The sequence below is a fragment of the Lepisosteus platostomus genome, chromosome 9 (assembly GCF_059453375.1).
Source record: "Lepisosteus platostomus isolate fLepPlt1 chromosome 9, fLepPlt1.hap1, whole genome shotgun sequence".
In the NCBI taxonomy this organism is placed as follows: domain Eukaryota; kingdom Metazoa; phylum Chordata; class Actinopteri; order Semionotiformes; family Lepisosteidae; genus Lepisosteus; species Lepisosteus platostomus.
The window spans coordinates 62,878,144-62,900,868 of record NC_142619.1 but is presented as its reverse complement, the minus strand read 5'-3'; the positions used below and the strand labels follow the sequence as shown (position 1 = coordinate 62,900,868).

The 22,725-nt window shown below is 44.9% G+C and overlaps 1 protein-coding gene and 1 long non-coding RNA gene across 5 annotated transcripts in view; one reads left to right on the top strand and one right to left on the bottom strand.

Moving 5' to 3' along the window:
- Positions 1-21,957, top strand: part of stab2 (stabilin 2) — a 60,473-nt gene extending 38,516 nt beyond the window's left edge. For 3 of the 4 annotated variants that reach the window (XM_088646132.1, XM_088646133.1, XM_088646134.1), the window contains exons 42-69: positions 1,093-1,218; positions 1,819-1,892; positions 2,384-2,455; positions 3,198-3,317; positions 4,739-4,786; positions 5,167-5,250; positions 5,401-5,547; positions 5,726-5,866; positions 6,186-6,245; positions 6,680-6,856; positions 8,255-8,344; positions 9,890-10,036; positions 10,541-10,594; positions 11,145-11,271; positions 11,408-11,557; positions 11,982-12,086; positions 12,678-12,785; positions 13,590-13,783; positions 14,086-14,227; positions 14,505-14,638; positions 15,553-15,718; positions 16,355-16,461; positions 16,831-16,950; positions 17,328-17,477; positions 18,050-18,163; positions 19,441-19,572; positions 20,140-20,247; positions 21,282-21,957. In XM_088646132.1, coding sequence (XP_088502258.1) covers positions 1,093-1,218; positions 1,819-1,892; positions 2,384-2,455; positions 3,198-3,317; positions 4,739-4,786; positions 5,167-5,250; positions 5,401-5,547; positions 5,726-5,866; positions 6,186-6,245; positions 6,680-6,856; positions 8,255-8,344; positions 9,890-10,036; positions 10,541-10,594; positions 11,145-11,271; positions 11,408-11,557; positions 11,982-12,086; positions 12,678-12,785; positions 13,590-13,783; positions 14,086-14,227; positions 14,505-14,638; positions 15,553-15,718; positions 16,355-16,461; positions 16,831-16,950; positions 17,328-17,477; positions 18,050-18,163; positions 19,441-19,572; positions 20,140-20,247; positions 21,282-21,341 — 3,257 coding nt within the window. In that variant the 3' untranslated portion in view covers positions 21,342-21,957. The other variant, XM_088646135.1, reaches the window with a different exon arrangement.
- On the bottom strand, positions 6,486-19,445 carry LOC148655457 (uncharacterized). The gene is made up of 6 exons (XR_015941285.1): positions 18,591-19,445; positions 17,681-18,151; positions 17,284-17,594; positions 9,757-10,083; positions 8,153-8,367; positions 6,486-6,924 (listed from the first exon to the last, which is right to left on the bottom strand). It is a non-coding gene; the product is annotated as an uncharacterized LOC148655457 (long non-coding RNA).
- Positions 21,958-22,725: the final 768 nt, after the last annotated feature.

Below are 22,725 nucleotides of genomic sequence, written 5' to 3'. Positions count from 1 at the left end.
TCTTATAACAGCTAATTTTGGTGCTTAAAACTTTTGTCGCATTTAATACTGTAATAACATGACAGGTAAATTACATCCTGTCTTCTTGGTCACACTTCTCTGATACTGTCCTTAAATGGTTGGAATTCACTTTTTCTGAAACTTTATTTCTTTTTTAATTCTGAAGTTGGGTTTGTCACCTCTGTTTTTCCAGAAGGCTCCATACTGGGCCCTCTGCTGTTCAGTAATTACATTTCCATTTCCAAATACTAAAATTCTGTGGAGATGATACTCGGATTTATACCCATTCTAAACCTGATGCTAAGGCATCTGATTCAGTTTTCTCTGTGTTTCTGTTATAAAATTTTATAATTTTATTTTATATCACTTTTTTGCAAGTACAGTAAATTGTGGTAAGACTGAGATCACATAAGTGATTTTTCTCACCAGTTATGTGAAATCGGTGCTTTGACTTTGTCAGGTTCTGATTCAATATGAAGAGTTTGAGGATAATTTTTTATCCTGAATTGACTTTTGAACCTTTTGCAGATTATCTTAAAGAGAAAAGTACATTTTGTTTTTCCATTTCAAATATATTGCCAATGTGTCTCTCTGTAGCAGAAAAATTGTTTAATGTAGTTTAATTTGAAAGTAAGAGCATGAATGTAGATGAAAGATGAACATTAACTTTTCTCAGACTGATTGATGTAACACCCCACTTTCAGAATTCTCTATGCACTATGTTGCAGTATGTTCAGATGTTGTCACCTGAAAACCTGTCTAGGTCTCAGGCACATGATCACATTACTCCTGTCCTGGAGTCCTTGCACTGGCTTCCAGTTAGGTTTTGAATCATCTATTCACGCTCAAGCTTCTACATGGTATGGCTGCTCAGGTGAAATGTTATCTGTTTACTTCCCTTTACACTAACTTCACTTAGATGGTTCTCATTTACTTCAAGCTCCCACCACTCATCTCCACTCTTGGACTGAGATGGCCCTGTGTTTCTGTGCTGCCAAGATCTGGAGCACCATCCCAAAAGAAATCAGGGGCTTGGCCACACTGGGGCTTTTAAGTTTGAAACATAAACGTTAAACACCTTTCTCCTTTCAGCTGTAGATGCCTGTGAAATTAACAATGGTGGCTGCTCCTCTAATGCAATCTGCAGGAGAACCACTCCAGGGAAGAGGCTGTGCACCTGCAACACAGGGTACTCTGGCGATGGGGTGGTGTGTCTGGGTAGGTGAACAATACATAGTAACATGGGGCGTCATTCCTGACATGCATGAAACATCCAACGCACACTTCTTTCCAATGTAGCTGAAGGTCAAAAAAGGGAACTCACAAGGATTGCTCAGTTTAATGGCCTATTTGTCACAAAGGAATCCAACTGTTTGAGTAACTATAGCACAAAAATATTTCTCAGTGATGGGTATAAGTAGCAGAGCATGTCTACTGAAAACTACTGATGGGACAAAAGAGAAACACTAAAAATGCTGAGTGCTGAAATAACTAGTTTTATGTCACACTACAGTATCTCATCATTTAGTTACCTTGCTCTGTATTGCTTCTTGGCTCATTGGATTAGTGTGACACTGTTTGCTACTTATTTTTTATCCAACTGTTCAACAAACAGTTTTGTTCAGTAGTGGGTCTGAATGAGTTTGCCTGTTCTCCTCTAGTGTTCAGTAAAAAAAACATTGGGCTTTAGGAGGGGGCAGTACAGTATCTAAATATAAGTCTCTGAATTGCTACTGGTGAACAGCTTTCAAAATGTTCATTGTGCACTCTGTACAACTAGTTTGATTGTATTTTATTCACGTTCTTGTATCTTTACAGAAATCAACCCTTGTTTAGAAGATAATGGAGGGTGTCAGGAAAATGCAGAGTGCACCCACACTGGCCCGAACCAGGTGAGTGTTGGCGAGATGAGGCCCTGGCACCCTTCTATAGTTATAGTATCTCTTCCCTTTGCTTTGCCAGTGGGCTCACTCTTCCCACGCTCGTCTCAGCAGAACGGCAAGTCTTTCTGGAGTCCGGTCTCCCTCCTTTCCAACTGCACTTCAGCTCAGTTTATACTGTAGTGTGATGCGCTTAAGCGCTCAGTCCTCTTTCTGTAACAGTCCGTGTCTGCTTATGTCCAGTGTTTTGTTTCTTGTTTGTGTCTTGGGGAAATATTCTAACCATTCCTGTAGAGAAGTAATGGGGTAACTAAACAGCCATTGAAAAATGGTTTCACAGTTAATGCAGGGCATTACAAAAAACACCTCAAAGGTGAGAAAATCCCTATCTGCAAATAAGCATGCGTGGCAGAATAGAGTGGTCTCACCGTAATCTATTACATGGGATACCAGGACAAAACAGATTATATAAAACTGTCTCTTTATAAAATTCTTCTTTGCAGTCAGCTTGTAACTGTAAAAGTGGCTATTCTGGAAATGGAAAGATGTGTAAGTCCATCAACCCCTGCCTCAAGGTAAGTGGGCTTTAATATTTGTATCACAATATCTGAAAATATGAATAAGGGATCTTTCCATAGCAAGACTCCCATTACACTATATTTCTTGTATATATTACACATTATTTTAACCTGGCAGCTCCAGATAAAATTAAAACTTTTTTTTAACTGTGAAATTAAATATGTAAGTCAGAAAAAAATGATAATATATTATAGATTTTGTGTTTAAATTGTGGATAATATATACTGGTGCACATAAAAACACAACAGCCTTAGTTTTACATTAACAATTTATTTGGTGCAGACATGCTATTAATTACATTTTGAAGTGTGAGCAAATTGGCTTACTAATTGTTAGAGCACTACTGCTCCTTAGAGTAATTAAATAAGTACCTTGCTCAAGTTATGTTATTTGATAACAATGTCAGGTGCTCAGTGTCTGAGGTTTCCGTTCAGGTAAAACTTTGAAAACAAGCCATCAGACTGGTTGCGGAGATACAGGAAGTATGGAAGTAAATACATTATTCCATTTTAATGGGCACTTAGACAAGTTCATAGGGCAAAGAGTTATGTTTGCGTTTAGTATCTGCAGATGTTATTTGAGTACTGTATGCAGATACTTATCAATAAATGACACATTCCAAAAACATTTGCATATGTACAGTAACCAATGACGGTGAGTCTGTCTGAGAGATGCCTTCAGCAGCATCACTGGCATTACTGACCTGTGGCTGCGTCTTTGTTTAATCTTTGGCAACAGAAAAATGGAGGCTGCAGTGACTATGCCACATGCACCCACATCGGACCAGGAGAGAGAAACTGCACCTGCAAAAGAGGATACATGGGGGACGGGCTGAAATGCAAGGGCACCTTGAACAAGGTACAGTGCAGCACAGCAGCACGGTCACCCTCAGGGCCAGTGTCCAGCACAGCAGTAAGGACAGCCTGAGGGCCAGTGTCCAGCACAGCAGTAAGGACAGCCTGAGGGCCAGTGTACAGCACAGCAGCACAGTCACCCTGAGGGCCAGTGTCCAGCACAGCAGCACAGTCACCCTGAGGGCCAGTGTCCAGCACAGCTGTAAGGACAGCCTGAGGGCCAGTGTGCAGTACAGTCACCCTGACAGCCATACAGGATGTTCAATTTGTATTTTTGCAATACTTTGATTTTTATTCTGCCTTGTAACTGGAGAGTAATCGTGGTTCTAAGCAGAAGAAAACAGTAATCCGTTGTGTTGGAAGATGGAATCAAAACACTATAAAATCTACAAATGTTCTGCACTTAGAATAATAATAATAATAATAATAAACTTTATTTTATATAGCGCCTTTAAAGGTGGCTTCTCAAAGCGCTTTACAGGATGACAATAACAATAAATAAGAAGACTACAACAATAAATAAGAAAATTTCACAAGACAGGACACAATTATAATTACAACAATACAGTACAACACAATAACAATAGAGGAGACCGTGGAAGATGGTATTAAGAAGAGCAGAGGGGTGAAGAATGGAACCAGTTAAGTAAAGGCTTTTCTGAAAAGGAGGGTTTTGAGTCTGGATTTGAAGGAGTTTAGAGAAGGTGACTCTCTAATATCCTTGGGCAAGGAGTTCCAGAGCTTGGGGGCATAGCAGGAGAAGGCCCTGTCGCCCATACAATGTAGACGGGCTTGGGGGACAGTAAGGAGGGCAGAATTTGAAGAGCGGAGGTTGCGAGGTGGGGAGTAGGGCGATAAAAGTTCAGACAGGTATTGAGGTGCCAAGCCATGTAAAGCCTTGTAGGTGAGCATGAGGATTTTAAAGTCTACGCGGAATTTGACCGGAAGCCAGTGCAAGGACTCCAGGATAGGAGTAATGTGAACACTTGCACTAGATCTGGTCAGGATTCTGGCTGCTGAATTTTGGACATACTGCAGCTTGTTCAGAGTAGATTTAGATACCCCAGGGAGCAGAGCATTGCAGTAGTCAATTCGAGAGACTGCTTGTGAATGTTATCAGTGTCCCAGTAAAGAGTAAGAATGACTAACATCTGTGTTGTAAATATACATGATAAAGAGTTCCTGATCAGTCAGAATGTGCTCTTACAGCTGTGGTTTTAGGTGCTCTTGCGGTCTGACAGACACATGGCCACTCTGACCACAGTAGAAGCCCCATGACTGGTCTTTGTGATGTGATGGCTAAGGCTGACCTCAGTGCCTCACATGTCTGGCAGCCAGGTGTGCTCACCTGACACCCAAGATCAATGTGGTGCTCATGTTGAATTCATGCTCTGTATAAATTGTGCTATTATGTTTTCCCTACAGGAACTTATTGTAAACACCAACACTAAGGAGTTTTATTTAAAACTTCAGGTACATTTTTTTTTACTTTACTACTAAGTAGTGCAATCTTGTGTATTCTAGTTGATTTTTAGCATGCAGTATTGGAAGTGCTGAAAGTACAAGGCCAAGACAACAGTAAATTCGCTGAAAAATGAAGAATAAACTGATCAGAAATGTTTACTCCTCACATTTTAGAGCATTTAGGAGGATCCTTGACCGCATTTGTTTCATGATTGAATAGATTCCCATTTCACTTTAATCCCAAACATCAGCATGCTCCACAGTGCATGCTTCATTCCTTCATTTTTATTCGATTTCATGCAAAGAGAAAGTTTTCTGGAGATTTATCTTAGCCATCATCCTACCTGCAAGCCCAGTGAACCTGTAGCTGACATGACTTGTCTTTTCAGCTTGAGAGAATCAAAGACTTGGATCAGGATGGTCCTTTTACTGTGTTCGCTCCCAACTCCGATGCCTTCAGAAAGGAAGGGAATGTGAGTAATATGTCTGATCACTTTCGCTACACCAGACTGTCTATATCTGGTCTCAGCAAGCAGTTAAATGTGATGTAAAGCCAATACCATCTACCTGGCAACGAGGTGTGTGGATGAGAGCAAGCTGCTTTGTACTGTTTCCTGTTTTAGCTGGCAAAGTGGTCTTCCAAAGGCTTGCTGTCCCAGATTCTCCGTTATCACCTGGTGTCCTGCCACGCTCTGCAGCCTGGGGAGCTGACAGCCGTGCAGAACGTCACCACCTTGCAGGGAGAGACCATAACCATCACCTCTTCCGAGGTAACGTCCAGACAATGAGCACATTTACTCAGCTCACCGCCAGCTTTTTAGAAACCACCTGCGCCTCGATTGCAGTGCATGACACCCTCGTCACTACAATGCAACACATGTGGTTCAGCCATTCTTTTCGGAGGAGCCAAAGCCACTTGATATCCTATCCTTGTTTCTCTTTTCACAGGATACAATCTACCTGAACAATAAGGTCAAGGTCGTGTCTAGTGACACCATGAGCATCAACGGCATAATTCATGAAATAGACACCATCCTCGTGCCCAAGAACCTTCAGGTCATCCCGAAAACCTACTTCGGCATCATTCCGGTAAACACGCAAACACTGCCTCCTGGATGTCAGCGTTTTGCGTGTTACAGATATTCATTTTTCATGTTGGGGTATTTGAGGTTGTCTTCAAATAGATGTACCTGCACAGTTCAGTGTTTTTTTTTTCTTTTCTACATGAATGTTTTTGATTGACAACCTCTTTCTGCAGTAATACTGCATGTTCCTAGAATGAAGTCACTGATTAATGACAAAGATTAAATGAGGCTGTTGCTAACGAGAAACCTTTGACAAAAAGCAATACATTTCTTGACTTTAGGTTTCTTTAATATTAAACAAACAAAATCATCTCTTTCAACAGGAAAACCTCACCTCTGTGGCTGAGCAGCAGGGTTACACCACCTTCAGTAAACTACTGGAAGTGAGTACCACTGTGCTATTCAGTTGCTGGGCTCCAATGAGGTCTCACTTTTAAGGACTGTCTGTTTACTATAGTTGTACAGTCAATCTTCCTAGCTGTTTGAGGGGCTAATTGTACCTTCTTTTTAACCAAGGAATTTTTAAATCATGCATTCCTCTTAGCAGTTTATTTTGATGATTACAACAATGTAAACGCAAAGCTTATCTGCTTTACTGCTTGCCCACATACAAGGAGGAAAGGTTTCACCGGTTTGGCAAGACTTTTTTTATTTTAAACCTCTGTTTATCAAGCCAAGGCGATTAAGACTAAATTTCCATTTACAACGAAGACCTGGTGATGCATTTGTTCGGCAGCAGCACCCCACACGGTTGCCGTGGCCAGCACCCTCAGAAACGCCACTTGCACCTCAGCTGTTCTGTCTTCGGTCTTTGCAGGACACTGATGTCCTCAGCCTGGTGGCTGATCCAATCCACCAGCCCGTCACCCTGTTCTGGCCCACGGACCGCACCATGGCTGCCCTGCCACAGGAGCAGAAGGACTTCCTCTACAGCTCCGACAACAGAGACAAGCTGCTCGAGTACCTGAAGTACCACATCGTCAGGGATGGGCAGGTCTGTTTCCTCAACTGTTTTCATAGCAGCAGTATTTGGAAGTATTGTTCCCATGCACTAAAAGTCACCTATTCAATGAATTCAAGGAAATTAGGGGCCCTTGTTGCGGGGCGGACAGGGAGGGGGCGGGGTGAAGGGGGAGGGGGAGGAGCAGAGGGAAGAGGACAGGGAGGGGGCGGGGTGAAGGGGGAGGGGGAGGAGCAGAGTGAAGAGAAGACAGGGAGGGGGCGGGGTGAAGGGGGAGGGGGAGGAGCAGAGTGAAGAGAAGACAGGGAGGGGGCGGGGTGAAGGGGGAGGAGCAGAGTGAAGAGAAGACAGGGAGGGGGTGGGGTGAAGGGGGAGGAGCAGAGTGAAGAGAAGACAGGGAGGGGGCGGGGTGAAGGGGGAGGGGGAGGAGCAGAGGGAAGGTCTTGGTAAGACTATAATGTAGTGACCCGAATTATACACCATATTATATATTTTAATTTTAACACAACTTCTTTTGATTTAAATTAGTTTTCAGGTTTATATTCTAACATTTTGCTTACCATCTTAATTGATTCTCCACATTGCCTGCAAAATGTAGATGATGTGTCAAAATCCTCTTCTAAGTCTGTGATTCATTATGTGTTTACAGATTATGTTTTTACTATCAGCATACAAATTCCTGCTCTTGTTCACATTAAACATAAGCTCCCAAGTGGTTCTCCAGTCTTGACATTCCTAAAGATTTGCTGCTACTTGCAATGTATGCTAACCTCCTATTATGTTATCATCTGCAAACTTGACTGGTTACTAACTATTCCAGATTTTAGATCATTGATCTAAAAGAATAAGACCAATGGTCCTAATACAGATATGTATGTAGTACAGTCTATTACATAAGCCTTTATTATGGTTTTGAAGTTATCAAAGCATACAAATACATACTGCATACAAGACGTTTGCAGTGTCTCTGCTGGTTTCAATATTGTGTATTTGTCACATAAATGTGTCCCTGAACTATTTCAGGTAATATCTTGAAAAACTAATTTGAAACTTAAATTTAGTTGTTTTAGTCAACTGAAATTAACAAGGAAATAATAAAAATGTCGAATCCAGACTTTTTGTCAACTTTCTTGAAAAATGCTGTATACTCTGAATCCACTGGTAAGATGGCAGCAAAGTTTTTTTTATGCCCAAGTTCCTTATTTATTTATTGAGCTGAAAGCCCACTTGGACAAGCCTCTCCTGCCTCAACATAGCAGTTGCCACCAGTTTGGGCAAATACAGATGTCCACTAATGTAATTGATTGAAAGAACCATAGTCATCCGTACCTGTATGGCACGCTTTTCCTTCTAGGGGTATAAATTGCTCATGAACATGACATGACATGTGTGAATATGCTGCTTCCGTAACCAGTGTTCTCTTGTCCTCAGATTCTGGCTTCGGATCTTCCTCATTCGTCAGCGCTGGTGACCCTCCAGGGCTCTGAGCTGCAGGTCCGCTGCGGAGGAGCAGGCAGGATAGTAAGTGCTGTTTGCTCTGTGACCTGAATGTATGGAAGGATGATGAGGCAGTGAAGTTAGAGCACCCCATACATAGCACTGCTTGCTCCCTAACAAAAACAACACAGTGACGCTGTGCCATGTGAAATTAACACGTCAGCCCTAATACAGGAGTCCTGAAGGAGTCTTTTCGTTTCTTAGTCTAGAGGCAGAATCAAGCCTGGCAGGCAGGAGTCTGGTGGCCATTAAGATTTCTTTGCAGTTCTTTGATTCAAACATTTCTACAAGTTGGAGTTACTCATCCCCTGAAAAAAAGTAATTGGTATCAGTCCAATGTGATTTATAGGCGGGTGAGTGGCAACAGGTCAGCTCCTGTCTTACTGAATGCTGAACTGGCTATTTTAATGCCTTTGGTCTAATTTGAGATCTGCTCACAGCACAGGGACAACCTCAGTTAAGGAGGTGAAAGTTCTCCTGTTGGATGCCAACTCAGGATTTCCAGCTCTTCTTGTTCCATTGTCCTTGTGGCCTCATTCCGATTTGACGAATCATGTATTTTGTTACATCAGTAAGAGTATTAGATTAAGCTCTGTGGTACAGTATTAAAGTGGTTTAGCTGTTATCTGTCTGACCAAAAATAATTTGTCACTTTGGGTGGAATTAAGTTTGATGCCTGCCTTATTGCTTCTGTTTCCCATCAAGGACATGGGACAATTTTATTTTTATATCTACATATTAAACTCTCGATAATTAGCTATTGTGATGTTTATGGTTATGCTAATGACATATATGCATATTAAATCAATTGTTTCTGTGGCTTATTCTGTATTTAATATGTATCCAAAGGATAAATAAACATGGATACAACAAAAAAATTAAATAGTTGTGAATCGTAGGCAGTTTTATTAGGTTCTTTAGTATCAATTCAGTACATTTGGGGATTTAAGACTGGTAGCTGATGGTAATGACCTATCCTGTATAAAACCTCAGTGTCTGCTTACATTGATTTAAATTATTTTGCAAATATGTAAGTATCACAAAAGGTTTCTACTGTATATCCCTAAGAGCTAGAAGATGTATGCATTTTACACAACTGTGAATAATGTTACTCTACAAATCATTTCAGTTGGATTAATTACCTAATGTAACTAATCAACATATTTTTAAAAAGCTCAGTTTAATTAATTGGTTTTTATAACATTTCAAACTTGAAGTGCATTTTGGCACAAGCCATTTTACGTATCTTTTTCTTTTTTCCAAACTGGGCCTCCAGCACGTTGATTGAGTCTATCTTAAAATTAGGTCCACTTGTAGATTATGCAGTAGAAATAATGTCTCCTTAAAGCTCGTTCTAGCTCAGTCTCAGAACTGTGTGGCTCTGTTAGTCCAGAAGCTGTTTTCTTGGATATTATTTTTTTCTGAGGCAATTTCACCTGCGGACATCAGGTCTGCTTCACACACTGTTGACACGTCTCCACTCGTGCTGCGACACTCTTTGTCTGGATCTGGCCGTGCTTTGCTCTTCATCGGCCTCACTCTGGCGTTTCCGTCTCACGCTCATCGCAGGGGGACCTCTTTCTCAACGACGGGAAGTGCAGGATAGTGCAGCGGCAGCTCGTGTTCAACGGCGGGATTGCTCACGGCATCGACTGCCTCCTGAGCCCTCCGAGCTTCGGCGGCCGCTGTGACACCATGGACACCATTGACATCCTGGTCAGTGATTTCTCAGAGACGGCCTCCCGCCTGGTGCTGCCTCAGCTCTGTTAGCCAAACACACCACTTACTTCATTCATTCTGGTTACAGTTAATCGTTCATTGAAGACAATTGTAAAACCAGAGAGTCAAGTTCAAGATTTAAATTAAGATAAGATTACTTTATTGGCCATATACAATTTCTTGCATTAGGAATTAGTCTTTTCACAGACCCCATCTTCCTCTCCATGAGACACCAGACAGGGAGAGAAGCTGGGGGTCTGAGCACAGGGTCAGACATTTATACAGCACCCCTGGAGCAGCTGGGGCTAAGGGCCTTGCTCAGGGGCCCAACAGAGTAGGATTCCTCTGCCAGCTGTGGGATTTAAACCAGCAACCTTCCAGCCACAGGCACAGATCTTTAACCACAGTGCCATTGCCCTGCAATCGCAATTGCAACGAATGCCCATCCAGAATTCTAGGGTTCTCTGTGGTTTGTGGTAACGCGAATTGTTTCTGTGACAGGGACGCTGTGGAAGGTGCTCCAGTATACCACCCTGCCCCTATAACAGCAAGCAGGTAAACACCAGCCTCTCCAGTCCTGCGCTGAGATCGCGTGACATGCAGGGCAGCTCGTGGAGGCTTCTGGTTCAAGTTTCCATCGCGGCAGGTCCTCACATGAGCTGCTATTCCCAAAGCCACAGAGCTGAAAATCCTCCTTGCACGAGAATAATAAAGGTTACGGCTGGAAACAGGCCACTGGATGTTTCTTGCTTTTTTGGCTGTACTGTAGGTAGGCTTATTAATCTGAGGTTGCTAATAATGCTAACAACCTTACAGAAGCAGGAGAAGGAAGACAAGATGTAGTAAGAGTAGAGAGGATGAGAGGGTAAATGAGGAGGCAAAGCGATGAAGAGAGGAGATAGGCATCTTGAATGTCATACAAGCAGAAATAAGCAGCACAGATGCGGGGACACAGACCAGGCAAGAGGTAGAGAGAATGAGAAAGAAGCGAGCTGTCGCACTGTGGGTGGATGGAGAGGCAGGGAGACCAACAGGATGTGAGATCCTGGAGAGTCTAGAGGAGGCAGAAGAGGATTCACTCTCCGTCTTCTTGCTTCTCGTTCAGAGGGCAGTAAAGAAGTGTGATATCATGACGTCTTTCACCTTCCTGGACCCCGGCTGCCAGCACACCTGTTCCGTGGTCCTCTGGCGGCCCAAGTGCTGCCCCAGCTACTTTGGCCGTGACTGTCTAGGTAATCGCTTTCAGACAAATTACTGAATCGGTCATTTTTACCTCCCATCCGGACTGTGGTCTATTGCAAAACCAACACTGTGAGCTGACTTTGTGTTGCTTGTTTACGGTCTGGGTGTTTCTCTGTGTGTTCCCAGCCTGCCCCGGGGGCGCTGGGGGGCCCTGCAGTCTCCACGGGAAGTGTGACGATGGGCGCAGTGGAAGCGGAAACTGCACCTGTGAGCCAGGATTCACGGGAACAGCCTGTGAGCTGTGTCTCCCTGGACACTATGGCGCCAGCTGCCAAGGTCTCTCTCCATTTCACACTCCGGCTCTTACACTGTCAAATACAGGCCAAGTGTGTCTCGGTAATCTCCCTGCATTCTGCTGCTTTTCTCCATGGATTCATGATGTTGGTAGCTGACAGGACAGTAGCATCAAGGCTGTGCATCAGTGGTGAAGGATAATTCCCAGCATGCTCAGACACAGTCATACCACAGTAAATTAAGAGCCATTCATGGCATAAGTCTAGCTAAAGCACCAGGACTGCAAAGATGCTGCTCAGAACATACAAGATAAACTGATAACTCTACTTGCAGAATATCATTACTCCATCACTCTGTTACATACTTACATCAAGGTCGGGCTTTAACAGTCTTTTCATTTACTGTGAACATGTGCTGCTGTATTTTTTTATAAATGATTCCGATTATCTTCTGTTTGTTTCTGTAGTCTGCAACTGCACCGAACATGGACAGTGTGATGAGGGCGTCACAGGAAGTGGCACCTGCTTCTGTGCTGAGGGCTGGACTGGGACCACCTGTGAAACTCAGCTAGGTAATCACTGCCCTGTGTGCTCCCTGTGATTGCCCAGGTGCGCCCCCTGTGATCGCCCAGGTGCACTCCCTGTGATTGCCCAGGTGCGCCCCCTGTGATCGCTCAGGTGCGCTCCCTGTGATCGCCCAGGTGCACTCCCTGTGATTGCCCAGGTGCGCTCCCTGTGATCGCCCAGGTGTGCTCCCTACAGACACACTGCCTGCACAGTTCTCAACAGCAGCTGCTTAGCTCTGTGAAGTCTTTAACATGTTTTCAATGAGTCAGCATTCCTTATGACAAATTGTGTGAACTTTTTTTCTATACATACCCATTCAGATTCAGAAGTAATCTGCAATACGGACTTATTGAAAAGGTGTTAAAGACCTCACAGGTTGACAGACTTATTTTTTTGCCACTTCTTGAGGAGTACCAGATTGTTAGCTTCACCAATGTATTTGGCCATCTTGTATCAAAATCCTTAATGCACAGAGTAAAAACAAATCCTTGTTTCAATTTCAATTTCAATTTACTTCTGCTTGTGCTCCTCTATTCTTGTTTAGCCATTAAACTTGAAGTAGTACTGAGTACTAAGCACAACACTGTGTCTCTTAGCTGTAGAGCCTGTCTGCTCCCCACCCTGCTCCCAGAATGCTGTATGCAAAGAGGGCAACAACTGTGAATGCAAGCCTTTCTACGAGGGAGATGGAAGAACTTGCACAGGTCAGAAAATATCATTATAAGTTTTGAGAAAGAGGAAGCTGTTCAAATAGCTTCTCATGTACTGTAGATCCCCAAACCTCATCCTTCCTGGGGGGACCTCAAGTGAGAATCAAGGCCTAAAAGTCCTAGAAAAACGGAATTGAGAGCTATTTGGGCTTGAGCGCCTACAGAATATTTCCTGTAGATCGTTGTCTTCCCTGACAGTCAGAGACGTGAAAACTGGGTGACAGAAGTGTAAGCTACCTAAAAAAACAATGCTGGTGCCTTAGGGGTCTTCATTTCTGTTTAGGAAACAATTGAATCCTGAGCACCATGTTCATGATTATTTTAGTGCTGACATGAACAGTACAGTCAGAGAAAACGGCACTTTGGCCGACAGTATTATCTCACACAGTGGCATCCTGCGAGATTCCTCTTTCTGGGGAGTTAAACTGCACTTTAAGGTAAGATCAGATCACTTTATTAGCCATATACAATTTCTTGTATTAGAAATTTGTCTTTTCGAAGACCCCAGCTTGCTCTCCATGAGACACACAGACAGGGACAGAAGCTGGGGGTCACAGTGCAGGCTCGGCCATTTATATGGCACCCCTGGAACAGCTGGGGTGAAGGGCCTTGCTCAGGGGCCCAACGGAGTAGGATTCCTCTGCCGACCGCAGGATACGAACCGGCAACCTTCCAGCCACAGGCGCAGATCCTGAGCCACAGAGCCGCCGCTCTGGCCCTTTAATAAAGAAAGACAGGCTGGGAAATGCAGTGGTGGTTTAGGAGCCCTGTCCTGATGTTCTGATTGTCGCCATGCAGTTGTGAACCTATGCCAGCAGCAGAATGGGGGTTGTGCCCAAATCTCAAAGTGCACGCAGAAAGGGGTGGAGGTGACCTGCACGTGCCCCAAGGGCCACTCCGGCGACGGCTACGACTGCATCCCCGTCGACCCCTGCGTCGAGGATGACAACGGGGGCTGCCACGAGCACGCTGTCTGCACCATGACCGGGCCGGTAAGCCAGCATCGCCCCCCTGTGTCCCCCACGTCCAGCTGATCCCCACGGTTTGGCTGAGCACTCTGCCTCTTCCCTGGCATGTGGAGATATTTTACTGTCAGTTGCTGGTTTTTGTTCTGTTTTCAAAGCAAAAGGAATGACGTGATGCTTCCTGAGTCCGGTCAAGTGCAACACCCTGTGGTAGCAGTGGGGGGCAAAAGATGAGGGGAGCGGTAATATGGGGTCACTCGGAGGAGGCGGGCTAGAATGCAGGAAGGTCTCCCCCTGCTGGCAGAGCCGACACTGTTGTTCTCTGGCAGGGCAAGAGGAGGTGTGAGTGCAAGAGCGGCTACATTGGCGACGGGCTGGACTGCGAGGTGAAGGAGCTGCCGATCAACCGCTGCACACAGAGCAACGGCTGGTGCCACCCTGACGCGCTCTGCGCCGACCTGCACTTCGAAGGTGAGTTGCCTCTCGCCCCCCAGAGAGGGGGAAGCTGCTTGCCATCACACATCCACAGTGTCCTCTGCCCTCAAGCTTTCTTAATGAGACTTTTTGGATGAAGTGTGAACGTCTTGTTGTGCCTAGCAGCGCTGTCCTCGGTTGTTCTGTCAAAAAAAAAGAGGAAAATCCGCTCTCCTTGGCTGTGTCACCTAGAGTGCGGGTTTTAAACGGGTCCTGGTCCGCCTGGCTCGGGGGAGGGCAGCCTGTGCCTCATGTGAGATTGATTTCCTTGCAGACAAAACGGTGGGGGTTTTCCACCTGCGCTCACCCAGGGGCCCCTACAAGCTGAACTACGCGGAGTCCCAGGAGAGCTGCCGAAAGCAGGAAGCGACTGTCGCCACCTACACCCAGCTCTCCTACGCACAGCAGGTGCTGCCCTCACGTCGCCGGACAGACATCTGAAAATGCCATCTTCTCTCCCCCTTCGCCTAACATTCAGTGTATATTCGCCTTTTAAAGCTGGAGCCCTGCGGGTTTGTGAGGAAACACTCTGGCAAGCGGTACCGCACTGTTAAAGCAAGGACCACTAGACTCAAGAACAGCTGCTTTCCCACTGCAGTACACATCCTCTAACTGCTAACTGCAGAGCCTCAGGCTCAATACACATCGGCACTCTGCACTTTTTGCATGGTCTACCATGGTTTTTTTTCTCACTGCCACACTGATTAAGAATTCCAGTGTACATGTATATATGGCAATAAAATTACTCTCTCTACTCTGATACATTTTAACACAATTAGATGAGACCACTTTATTGGCCATATACAATTTCTTGCATTAGGTATTAGTCTTTTCACAGACCCCAGCTTGCTCTCCATGAGACACACAGACAGGGAGAGAAGCTGGGGGTCAGAGCACAGGGTCAGCCGTTTATACAGCACTGGAGCAGTTGGGGTGAAGGGCCTTGCTCAAGGTCCTAACGGAGTAGGATTCCTCTGCCAGCTGCAGGATTTGAACCAGCAACCTCCCAGCCACAGGCGCAGATCCTGAGCCACAGTGCCACCGCTCCGCCCTTTTTTTTAGATAAGATCAATTTTGGGCCCAATTGTCTACAGTTTGTCACCTGCAATAAGCACACATTCCCACCACCACCATAAAACAGAGTAGATTTATCCAGTTTCCCTATAGCACATCCACACCCATGTCCAAGCCAGTGTGTGGTGTGGAGACTCTTCGTGCTGAAGCACAACTACATGGGCTGTGCAGGTCTCTGGTGAAAGTGCAGGCTGTGTACATTGGTGTGGAGCTCATCAGTATGAGAAGCCTGTTCTCCTCCTCCTCAGGCTGGGTTCCACATCTGTGCGGCGGGCTGGCTGGCTGGCAAGCGGGTAGCGTACCCCACCGCCTACGCAAACCCCAAATGTGGGTTTGGGCATGTGGGCATTGTGGACTATGGCATCCGTGTGAACCTGAGTGAGACCTGGGATACATTCTGCTACAGGATAAAGGGTAAGGTCTGGGTCTCACCAGTAACCCAATGAGGGCACTGGGATCTCACCAGTAACACTCAGAGAGGACTGGGGTCTCACCAGTAACACTGATAGAGGACTGGAGTCTCACAGCAACACAGAGAGGACTGGGGTCTCACCAGTAACTCTGACAGAGGACTGGAGTCTCACCAGTAACACTCGGTGAGGGCTGGGGTCTCACCAGTAACCCTGACAGAAGACTGGGGTCTCACAGCAACACTCAGAGAGGACTGGGGTCTCACCAGTAACCCTGACAGGGGACTGGGGTCTCACAGTAACACTGAGACCAATTAGAGCAGTAAATTTCACAGCCATTTCAATTATTACTTAAAGGATTTGCCAGAGGAGAACACCTTATTGCGAATATGGCTGTCTGGACTATTACATTCCACACAGGTTTTGCAATCTGTTTTACTATTCTCAAATTAAGAGACACTGGAGGACTACAGGTCCTGAGATAATGATGTGTGCTCTCTTGACAATTTCACAATGCTTTCAAAGTCTCTGATTGTCTCAGTGTGAAGTGTTGTGTGCTGTTGACCCCATGCTGTGGCTGTCTGCTGTGGATGAGAACTGTTGTGTGCTGTTGACCCCATGCTGTGGCTGTCTGCTGTAGATGTGAAGTGCACCTGTAAGCCAGGCTACATTGGCGATGGCAGCTCCTGCAGTGGGAATCTTCTCCAAGTACTCCAACTGAAACCCACCTTCTCCAACTTCCTCAGTGTGAGTAGCCCCGCTCACTGTGAGACCACTGAAGATGCATTAAACATCTCGCTGTAAGATGAAGATTATTCAAAGTAGCTGCATCTATGTGCTATAATACTCAGTGGTACAGTCACAGAGAGGTCAGAATATACTGTAGGCAGGCCTGTATTTGTACTCCGCATTGCAGGTTTTTGAGTTAACTACCACAGACCTGAAGAGCAATGTCTGCCTGGAACCAGTACCCTCAAACATTGTGTGGTATATCTGTAAGTATAGACAGTAGAGGCCTAGTTCAGGGCATTAATCCATCATACAACCTTTATTTGATGTATTTATATAATTTATATTCTGGAATTCATAACATTGTTTTTCTTTTTTTTCTTTCAGCAAATCCTTAACTATTCTAGTAACTCACACCATGGAAAGGACTTTTTAAATCATTTGAGAAATCTGACAGTCCACTCCACTCTCTTTGTGCCTGACAACAGTGCCCTGCTGGACAACGAGGTGACAGCTGCTGACAGACGTATTTAAAGATTGAGCTTTAAATCCACAGTGTTTTAGCTCTTATAGCATGGATTTCCAAGTGTAGAACTGTCATTGTGCAGAAATCGTTTCTTGAAAAAAAATACATTAACTTATATTGCTGAGACATTAAATGATTTCTGGGTACTAATGCAATACCTGAACAAGCAAATCACTCACTTAAATCATCATGAGAGTGACATTATGCTGTACATCTTTTCCCTAAAATGGAAAGAAATGGTTGAACTCATTTTTATTGTGTTGGATGAATGTCACTGAGGCAGACTACAGGTTCTGCATTGTTCATTTCCTTACCCAGCATGTTCCGGAGTGTAACTTGTCTCCTGTACTCTGCACAGACTCTGTCCGGACGCGACATTGAGAACCACCTGTCGCCAGGCAGGACACTGAACTTCCAGGATCTGACCAATGGTAGCAGAGTCCTTACAAGGCTGGGGCACAGTCTCCTCATCTCAGGGTTCGGAGATTTGAGTAACGCCAGTGTTGGGGTGAGTCCAGGAGCCTCCAGCCTCTCTGGGCACTGAAGCACTGCCAGGTCTGCGCGGTGCTTGATGTATCCTGATATATTTATCTTCTATAAACTCACGAGTCACAAGATGATGGGCCTAGCAGGGAGATTTTCATTTTAATTTATACAAACAAAACAATGGAAATAAAGCAAAGTAATTCTAAACTTCTCCACTTGAATTACCTTGACATTTTTGGAACAGTTCGACAGACAAATTATGTTTTTGTGGAGTGTCAGTTAAATCTCTGCCTTTCAAAAATGGGATCTGTGCGCAGAGAATAGCGTGGGGAGTGTAGGGCGTCTCTTTCTGCTGTTCCGTCTAGCCTGTTCAGATCCTTGTCACAAAACAAAAACAAAGACAAAAGCAGACAAAAACAAAACAAAAGTCACAAAAATGTCCAGAATTCGATTTTTTAAATTCAGCGAGCAGCATTACTGTACTGAAGCCCTGTGATTTTACACACTACTACAGTATATACTGTGCCAGTTCTGTATGAGGACACAGAAGGTCAGTCACTCCTGCACAACATGTCTCTTTCCCTGCCTCTCCAGACAGCCTCTCGCTATGTTGATGGCCGGTTCATTGTGGATTGGAACATCCGGGCGTCCAATGGGATCATTCATGTCATCGAGAGTCCCCTGCGCGCTCCTCCACTAGAGACAATGGTATGAGAAGTTTAACTGTGTGTCCTCCATTTTTATCACAGCACAACCTTAATAAAGAAAGAGTAATGTTTAGATAAGATAAACAAGCAAAACGTCCTGAAAGTTGAGTATCAGGCTTCCAGGTACTTCCTGAAAGCCTGCGAGTCATCTGCCATATTGGCCCCTTCTCCAGTAAGGTAGAAGACTTGTTTCTCTGTGACCGAACAGCTCGAGTGCAATGGGGGTCACAGTACTTGGCGTTTTGATGGAAGTGCTCCACATTATTACTGTAGCGTGGGAGGCTGCCGGCAGTGCCCTTGAGCTGCTGCTTCTCTCAGTGCTATCTGGCTCTCGGGAAGACCTCCTCAGCCTTCAGGCACGCTTCTTTACACTTTCCAATGCTCACTCACACATCCAGGTCATGTACACGTGTGAAATTATTACAAACCGTGCTACTCCAGGGGTGTCCAGCCACGAGATCGCTTCAGTTTAAGTGCAGTTCAGGAACTTCCTGAAAACCTGGCAGGTAGTGACGCGTGTCCTGCGATGGACTGGCGCCACATCCGGCCTGCAGGTCTGCCTTGTGCTTCTGGAATGGGCTGCAGGTGCTCTTTACTAGCAATAAGTGGCTTTAATGGGCAATTTGGTGCCACGGTGGTTAGCATTGCTGCCTCACAGCACTCAGGCCCTGGGTTCAATTCTGTATCAGCGGTGCTGTGTGGAGTTCAGCAGACAGTGAGTTGGGCTCAGATGGGATGATGCGTGTTTGTTGGGAGAGTAAACAGGTTCTTTTCCTATATTCAGTTATCGATAAATTGTAATATATGGTTGTAACAGTGGGCATTACAGGGGTGCAGTTGTTAGTGTTGCTGCCTCACAGCGCTGGGGCCCTGGGTTCAATTCTGTACCTGCAGTGCCCTCTGTGTGGATTTTGCATGTTCTCTCAGTGAACATATGGTTTCCTCTGGGTGCTCTAGTTTCCTCCCAGTGTCAAAAGACAAACAGTACTGGTGGGGTAATTGAGGAGATGAGTGCTGAGGGGCTCTGTGGGGAGGAGATGAGTGCTGAGGGGCTCTGTGGGGAGGGGGTGAGTGCTGAGGGGCTCTGTGGAGAGGAGATGAGTGCTGAGGGGCTCTGTGGAGAGGAGATGAGTGCTGAGGGGCTCTGTGGGGAGGGGGTGAGTGCTGAGGGGCTCTGTGGAGAGGAGATGAGTGCTGAGGGGCTCTGTGGAGAGGAGATGAGCGCTGAGGGACTCTATGGGGAAGAAATGAGTGCTGAGAACATCTCCTCTGTTGCAGCTGCAGGCTGGACACAAGGCTGGCATTGCTATGGGGCTCCTGCTGCTGGTCCTGCTGATTGCCGGGGCTGTCTTTGTTGGCTACCACTTCTACAGCCACAGAGCCAGGCCATTCCAGTTCCACTACTTCAAGGTAAGGAGCACTTCAGTGTCCGGTTGACTGCAGCATGAACAAAGGCTACATACGTTTGAAAAATGGGTTTGGCAAGAGAGCCTTTTCATCTGTTCAACCGGCTTCCATGGGGTTAAGTCAAAATACATCGTCATCACTCAGAATTCATAGCACATTTCATGCAAATTCAAAACTGAGACAGGAGCCACTTCTTTACCCAAAGGCTTGAGGAAGTGCAAAACAAGTTACACAGTCATGTTTGTGAATTTAATAACCTGGTTTCTTTCAAGACACAGCTGTAGGTGATCCTGGTTTAAATTAAAAACTAATGACCAAACAGGCTTAATAAACATTATTATTATTATTATTATTATTATTATTATTATTATTATTATTATTATTATTATTATTATTATTATTATTATTATTATTATTATTATTATTATTATTATTATTATTATTATTATTATTATTAAACACTGCAGGGTTGGAGTTACCCTTACTGGGTTGCAATCAGGATAGACGGACCCAATGGCTTCCTCTTGTCAATAACCTTTCTGACGACATGTTTTTGGCTTCCTTTTGTAGTCTGATGAAGTGGACGATGCAGCTCCTGTGGAATCGAACCCCAGCATCTGCAACCCCATGTATGAAGCCTCCCACCCTCCGCAGAGCTGTGGCTTTGCTGGGCTCATGGTGAGTGGGCGTGCAGGGCACTGTCCTGTGGCAGGAGGTGGCTCAGTCTTGTCTCTCACTGTCCCCCAATGCAAACTGCAATCTGAGTGCAATCCACACCACCCCCTGGAGGGGCTGTAGGAACCTTCCGTTCAATGGTGTTTAGGGTTTAAATGCTGATGTCTTGGCCTCTGAGAGGTTTAGTGAATGATGTGCAGCTCTGATGCTCATTTAGCCTGCAAAGTCTGTCTTGGGGTGGTGTCTGCATGCCTGCACACATGACTTTAACAATATTATTCGCTGGAACTAAACCAACATCAAAGCACTTCGTAATTAGTTTAATCCAATGCTTGTCTAGGTGTTGCTGAAGCAAATGTGAGGCTATTGAACATGAGATCCACATAATAACTTGAGTGCTTTATATTAATGATTGGAAATTAAGTTATTTAGGACATCAGTGCCACTTCGTACCTTGTGCCTGATGGAAACATTATCATGGAGTGAGCAGACATTTAGCAAAAACTAAGTTTAACATATGCAAGGCAGTAGGAGCTCGAGTTCTGCAGTGATGAGTCTGAACCGCAGAGGGCTATATACAGAAGAGATCTGGATGTTTATGTACACTTCTTCAAAGATCAGATCAAGACAATATGCTAAATCTCTTTAATCTTGAAAGGAGGTCAACAGGAAATTTGACCAGAATATTTAGGGGTTCAGAGAGAGTACTACCCCAGGGTACTAATCCACACTTAATTGTGGAACAAGGACATCAGGACCAGATTAGAGACCAAGAAGTAATTCATTTAGGACAGAATATAAATCACTTCTTTACACAAAGAGTCGTTTGGGTTTCATGAACAGGCTTCCCAGCAATACTGCTGTGGCTCAAACTCTGAGCACTTTTAGGAAACAGCTGGATGAATATTTCTAAACTAGAGAACAAGCAAGATGGGCCTTACGAGCGCCCTGCAATCCTTCTCTTGTTCTGACCAGTCTGTTTGAAACAGTAGCACTTTGTGCCATTTAATATCTGAAGCATGTCTGTGTGATGGCAGGACTCTGACAAACACCAGGTGGTGAACAGTGGCCCCTACGACCTGTTCCAGGACAGCTGAAGAACACTTCTCTCCAGCTGAAGACACCGATAACCCGGCTGGGACATGAAGTTGCACATGTTGCCATGCGGAGACAGCACCTTCTCTACACCTGTCCTGAGTGGGAGGAAATCTGGAGCAAAGCTGCCAGTTCCCTTCAAGAAAGAATTTACATGAAAGTCACTGTCTGAACAAAAAATTGATTCTCAAGCTTAATCGCTTTTCCACATTATCCACGTATCAGTATTTTTGGTAATATATACATTTTCTTTTAACTTTAATCAACACACTGAACAGTTGAGAGCATTCCACAGGTGGAAACACGGTGGTTTGTACCTGGAAAGAGATGATTTTATTGTATTCCTTTCATGATTTAATTATATAAAGAGTAAAGGTCTTTGAAAGTACTGTACTTTTCATACATCACACGAGTTACACTGAATGGGTCATGAAATTGTAATTTCACAATATTAAAAAAAGGCACAATTCTGAAGACAAAGATCAATACTTAATTTGACTGTAGAGTTTGAAAAAACAAGCATAGGACAACAAATCACAATCTCTTCATCTCTGTTGTATGGTTTCATAACGGTCCACCTGGACACGCACTGATTAAATTAAAAGTTTTTTTAATTCAGCATGCTTGTGAAATTATTCAAGGCTCTCAAAATACATTTCATAGACTGTCTCTGAGCAAACTGCTTGATCTGCCGATAAATTCTTGTCTCGACTACCTCCATATTGGAATCTTCCATTTCTCTGTTATGTGGCCGATGTTCTGCAGCGTGAGTGTAGCACCCACCTCCCTGTGAGTGAAACAGGCTGGGCAGAGGATTCCCATCAGAGCAGTAAAAGCGACTGCAGTGTAGCAGCAGAGCTCAGCCTGGAACAACCCCGTTTCTCTGGAGGGCTTCAGGGTTTCACTTCATGCTATCAGTACCCGTTAATCAAGTTCAAGGAACAACCTCCATGTTCAGTACGGGGGGGAAGTATAAATACTGACCTACTCAATTAACTTCAATTAAGTTATGAATTCCCTGCGATATCTTAGCACTTGCAAGGAGAATGAGTTACAAGGCATTCATTCATTTTCTAACTGCCTAATCCAGTTCAGGATCGCAGAGGAGAGCTGGAGCCGCTCCCGATAACCAATAGTGCAATGCAGGGACCACCCTGGACGGGACGCCAGACCATCACGGGACACGTGCAGATACAGATACTCACACCAGGGCCAGTCTTCCCAGAAGCCAACTGACCTACCAGTACATCTTCGGACTGTGGGAGGAAGCTGGACCACCCGTGGGAAACCCACGCAAACACGGGGAGAACATGTGAACTCCACACAGATAGCTCCCCATGTCCACAATTGAACCCAGGGCGCCAGCACAGAAAGGCAGCAATACTA